Genomic DNA, 6,000 nt, shown 5'->3' on the forward strand with positions numbered 1-6,000 from the left:
ACTCCCCAGCCTTGTTACTTTCCATTTAAAAATAGAGATGGATTGCACACCTCCCCTTCCCAGGTTGTTTAAAAGCCAAACAAGACTGCATGTAACGTGTAGGGATTGAGGGAGAGCTTCAGCCAGTCCTGTGTCCTTTTCACTTAAATTTGTCTGTGCTTATAGTCTCCATTTCTTCATCTTCCATTTTCTCTGGAACCCCTTAAGTTAGGCTTTTGTAGCCACCACCCACCCCAGTGTTCTTGCCTGGAGAATCCCAGGGACGGGGGAGCCTGGTGGACTGCCATCTATGGGATCGCACAGAGTTGGACACGACTGACATGACTTAGCAGCCACCACTCAAAGTCCTCGTTGCTGATGAACAGTTTAAGTTGTTAAGACAGATGGTAGCTCTGCTGGGTACCAACTCGCATAGTCAACTTCTGTGCAGCCTTTGATACAGATGATCCCTTCATTTTTTGGTCACATTTTATATTTGAGGTAGTAGCCCCTGTCCTTCCCCAGTTTTCCTCCCAGTTCACTGGCCATAATGTCAGTTTCCTAAGTTGAATCCTTCTCATAGCCTCATGAACTAAATAATTGGCCCAGATATTTGTCCTTGGGCCTCTTGTCTTTCCAGTTTATACCAGGTCCTGCATTTATCTCATGTAATCCTGTGCTTTTAAATACCATCTAAATGTCATAACTTCCAAATTTACGTTGTCAATCCTAACTTGTCCCTAGAACTCCAGACTTGCATTATCAAACTTGAGTTTCTTAAAATCTCTTCTTGAATGTCTTCTAGACAGCTCCAATTTGGCATGTCCCAAAACAAAGTCCAGCTTTTCTCCTAAAACTGGCTACTCTTGTAAGATCCGTATTTCATTCAGTGACATCACCACTTGCCCATCATTCTGCAGACATTTCACATCCCACATCCAGCTCATCAGCCAGATACACTTGGAGTCTGATGACTTGCACTGTTGCTCTGCTCTCCTGTAGCTCGAGCCACCCGTCTCTCAGCTCTGCCCTTGTCATGCCCTCCCAGGTGGCTCTGTGCTCAGTCTCTTCGACCTGTAGCCGCCAGGTTGAGTAGCAGTAACTGACAGCACATCCCAGGTCAGACATCCTCCTAGGGGTGGAGCCAGTGCTAAATCTCAGACCTGTGCTTCTGGTTGTGCCTCAGCCCAGGGAATGTGGTGACACAAGTCTACAAAAGTCTAGAAACATGGGCAAAATTGTCAGAGATGCTGTCAGTAAGATTCAGTGAAGACCACATACTAACATCTCTCTGTCTTGCCCCTGTTTATACCCATTTGAGTATATGAGGTATACCCATTCCTCACTCACATTCGTATTTTCTGAAGCTGTTGTAAAGGTCAAATGTTTTTATTGTAATTTGTTTCATTTTATACATTCTATTTTAGAATACATTATTTAATAGTGTCTTTTCTTTTTTAATCACCTTCTTAAACTAAGTCCTTTATACTTTTGAAACTTCTTTTCATTGTAGCTTTGTAATCATGCTTTGAAAGTTTATTTTGCTTTGGGCATTCTTCTGTCAGTTATTTCTTTTTCTTCCTGAGATAATAAAGGAAGGAACTATAAATACTGTAATAAGAAGACTTTACCTAATAAATGTATTTTCTTTTCCAGAGATTCCAGACATTTTAAATGCAGATAATCTGAAAACGTTTCGGTGAGTTTGTTGCATTTTTTTCTTTGTTAAAGCTGCATGTAAAGTACTTGATAGATAACCTTTCTTCCCTTCTGAGTATTCAGGGATTCTTTTTCACCTCTCTTTCATCAGATAAGTAAGAATTTTCCTAAGTTGCATTTGCTAGAAATGCCTGAAATGATAGTGACCTAGTGCTTTTGTTTTTCAAAATACTTCAAAATTCTTCAATATAGTATTTAAAAGAACATGATGTCACTGTTCCTCTCTGTTATTTAAAAAAAAAAAACCAACAAACAGTCAGCAGCAGACTTGATGGCTCAGAAACCCATTCCCAGACTGTTTGCAGCACTTCCTTCTGGAAAAGTTGGTTGGTGGGAAGGGAATCATGAAGAACCAGGTGACCAGTGATCTCTCTAATAACTCTGTGACCAGAGAGACCAGTGAGTAGGATTTCCAGTTTTTAGTTTTTAAACATAAATTATTTTTCTTTAGAAAATAATTTTTATTAATCACTTTGGCCTTAGGTAGGTCATGTTGTTCAGCCTGAAATTTTAATTGAAATTAGATAAATTAAGTCCATGTTATTTGAAACCCTTAAGCTTATTTTATATTATTATACTTCTGAATTTATAGAAAATATTTAATATTCATAAAACCTCAGCTCATAAAATTTACCAGTCGTATTTAAGAAGTGGTTCACTTTTTTAACTCATGTACGTGTAGTTATAAGTACATGGAGCATAAGATTTTTTTTAGATGTTAATTTTTTTGCCTGTAATATTAAGTAGTCAGATATATAAGTATTCTCTTTATTCATTAAAACGGTAGATTCTGTCTCCTCCAAAGGAAGCCAAAAATGAGAAGAAATTAGCATAGACTGTTAGTATTTTTATCTAGCTTGAGTTCAGTTCTCAAAACAGTCTTCATTTTGCTCCCAAAGTAGCTGAACATAGGATTGTCACAGAAATGCTGAGGTTGAGAAACTGGAAGTTTTCTGTTATAAGAATTGTTTGGTTGCTGAAACTTAATTGTGACTTACCATTGTGTGTGAAGAGAAAAACCTTTTCTGACTGTGCATTTTGGAGATTTTCCAGTATGGTATATATAGTTCCTGCTTTTGAGATTTCTTGATACTGTATGTCCTGACAGAGGGAAGTGTTGAGGTTAGGGATCATAAAAGAAAGGAACAGCCTCCTTGTAACTTCTACCTAATGTTTTCCTGTATTGTTTTGAAAGTCTTGAATATGTGAAATTCCCTGGGCAGTTAACTGCTATTATAGATTAATGGGGCTTCCCTGGTGGCTCAGATGGTAAAGAATCTGCTTGTAGTGCTGGAGACCTGGGTTCGATCCATGAGTCAGGAAGATCCCCTGGAGAAGGAAATGGCTACCCACTCCAGTATTCTGGGCTAGGAAATCCCATGGACAGAGGAACTTGGCCGGCTACAGTCCATGGGGTCGAAAAGTGTCAGACGTGAATGAGCAACTATAACATACTATAGATTAATGAGAAAGTGCAGTAAGTATGGAACATGCAAACCTCAGTTTTGGGGACATTTTTTTTTTTTTTTCCTGATGGATTTATATTGTTTCCGTCTAGTACATTGGAGTCTGCTGTAAATTTATAAACTTTTTTTTGCATAGTTTTGAATATTGACTTCATTCCCCACTTCACCAACTCTCTGCATTCTCTCTTTTGTCTAGGGAATGGGATTTTGATCTGAAGAAATTGCCAAACATTAAAATGAGAAAAGTCTGTGCTAGTGATGCAGTGCCCAAGAAGTGTAAGAAGAAAGCTGTGACAACTATAGATGGAGATTTAGGGGAATTGGAACTGAAAGATGAGTCCAGTGACACAGATGAGGAAATGACTGCGGTGGCTTAAGTGTCTTTGCTTGAGTTGAAAATAAATAATTTGATAACTTGAAGTTATACTTGAATTGATTATGGTAAATAGTTGTCTCAACACATGAATTTCCTGCTTTATCTTACTCTTATATTTTCAGTTTCAAAAACAGTGTGGCAATTTTTCTTAAAAATGAATGTTGCTTTTCATTTACTTTAAGTTATTAGCATAGATAGAAGTACTCTGCAGAATCCATTTAATTTGAATTTCTAGGTCTGGGAGACCAATATGAATGAGGACCCAAATGTTACAATTTTTTTTTATAACATGTTTACTTAGAATCACCTAATATCACATTTTGGGGCATAGGCAGTAGCTGTTTTGCTAGAAGGTTAATGTGGGTACTTCTTGAGTAAGCAGTGATGACAGCAAAACTGCCTTTTAGCAGTGTTTTTCACTGTTCTTCCTCTTACACATCAAACCTGTTTTCTTTCCTTATAAAATAGGGAAAATGTGATACAGAATTTATATACACTTATGGATTGTACATTGCTGTTATTTATTATCTTTGACCCAGAGTTAGGTAAATGGTTAAAGAAGAGCCACCAACTTGTTGTTATGTGGATCTCCTGTTATCTAGATAAAGGGGATAAATGATTTCAGGTTGGCTAATTTTGTTTGTATATTATTTTTTACTTTCTCATTGTGAAAAGTATTAGGTTTTATTTGTGGAAACAGAACTAAAGATTAGAGAACTAGTTATTTCAGTTGTCTTATTTCTTCTTCTGAGAGAGGTTAAATTGAGATGTAACTCAGTGTTTCCAGCATCATGGAAAACATGACTGTGGTAGAATGTTCTTAACAGAACTTGTTAAATGCAAGTTTCTTCTGGCCTGTTTTCTGAAGAGTGCAGTGAAAGTGCATTTTCAAGGGAAAAAAATTCTGTATGAGGTAACCAGGTATCAACTGTCTGGTTAACAGCTTTTTGACTTCAGAAGGTTAAAAATAAAACTTATAATTTTACATAAGGTTCTTATTATTTAATATTTGGTGATTTAACTAATGCTGACTTGCTTTGGCTTTAAGTAATCCATGCAGAAGTATGGTTTTATGGTTATATAGTAAGCTCTAATGGAGAAGGCAATGGCACCTCACTCCAGTACTCTTGCCTGGGAAATCCCACGGATGGAGGAGCCTGGTGGGCTGCAGTCCATGCAGTCGCTAAAAGTCGGACATGACTGAGCAACTTCACTTTGACTTTTTACTTTCACCCATTGTAGAAGGAAATGGCAACCCACTCCAGTGTTCTTGCCTGGAGAATCCCAGGGACGGGGGAGCCTGGTGGGCTGCTGTCTATGGGGTCACATAGAGTCAGACACAACTGAAGCGACTTAGCAGCAGCAGCAGTAAGTTCTTATCTCTTTGGTCATTGGAAAATTTCCTTCTTGGGGGAAGGGAGTTCATTTTTTGTTTCAAAACGACTACAAAAACTGAGTCATAAATTACAGTAAAGAGAATAAAAACTGCTTTATCCAGTCTGGTATTTAAAAAGCATTACTGTTGATGCTTATAAAGAAATACTGTCTTATTTCACAAGAATAACTTGTGAAAATGGCAGAACATTCTCCTCCAACATTTATTTCTAGTTTTCCTATGCTATCAAAGCAGAAAATATAACAGGCTGTACTGCTTGGAACCAGAACAGATAAGTGCTTGTTGAGTGAATTTATGACCATAATTGTTATGTCACTCCTGGCTAGACCTTAGTAACCTAAGAGATCATGTGTCTTTAGAGTAATGCTCCTAAATGGTCCCCTGAACCATTGTCTGTGGAACATGTTCTTTCTTTCTTCAGTGATGCTTGTCCCGTCCCCTTTTCTGTCAGTGTTAAACCTTTGAGAGAAAGCTTCTCTAGTCCACGGACATGGAACCGAGGAAAAGTAACACTTTGTTGGCACTTCTTTGTAAACTTGGGGTGGACAGATAATAAATGGCAGATAGTAAATATTTTAGATATTGCAGGCCAAATGTAGTGTCTGTTGCATATACTTATGTATGTATGTCATGGCCGTACCCAGATAGGCCACAGGCTAGGTTTGGCCTGCTTGCCAGAGTTGGCCAATCCCTGGTCTAAATCAGCAAGCTGAACTCCACGGACTTGGGCTTATGGTACATTTCTAAACTCAGCTACTAACTGCTGTCTGTAGCTGCTATTCCTAATACATGGCTGCTTCCTTGCCTTGCAGACATTGGTCTCTCTCTGGGACTCTGTTCACCTTAAATAGCGTTTTCTACTCTTGTAGTCCTTATGCTTCAGGACAGAAGATTAAATGGGTGTCCTCTTTGGCGTGTTTTTTTGATAGGGTGTGATTTTATTCTTGACCCCAAAATAATTCTGGGTTCACATTAAAATCAAGAGGAAAGTAAGAGATTTCCCATGTACTCCCAAGCCCCACATGCATAGCCTCTGCCTTACCAACATCCACCACCAGATGGTA

At 38.3% G+C, this 6,000-nt stretch overlaps 1 protein-coding gene across 2 annotated transcripts in view; it reads left to right on the forward strand.

The window, feature by feature from the left end:
• Positions 1 to 3,584, forward strand: part of TMA16 (translation machinery associated 16 homolog) — a 31,044-nt gene extending 27,460 nt beyond the window's left edge. For both annotated transcript variants that reach the window (XM_005904458.3, XM_070371929.1), the window contains 2 exons: positions 1,636 to 1,678; positions 3,361 to 3,584. In XM_005904458.3, the coding sequence (XP_005904520.1) occupies positions 1,636 to 1,678; positions 3,361 to 3,541 (224 nt within the window). In that variant the 3' untranslated portion in view covers positions 3,542 to 3,584. The remainder of the gene's footprint in view (positions 1 to 1,635; positions 1,679 to 3,360) is intronic.
• The last annotated feature ends 2,416 nt before the right edge of the window (positions 3,585 to 6,000 follow it).

This window comes from Bos mutus, chromosome 6 (genome assembly GCF_027580195.1).
Source record: "Bos mutus isolate GX-2022 chromosome 6, NWIPB_WYAK_1.1, whole genome shotgun sequence".
NCBI lineage: Eukaryota > Metazoa > Chordata > Mammalia > Artiodactyla > Bovidae > Bos > Bos mutus.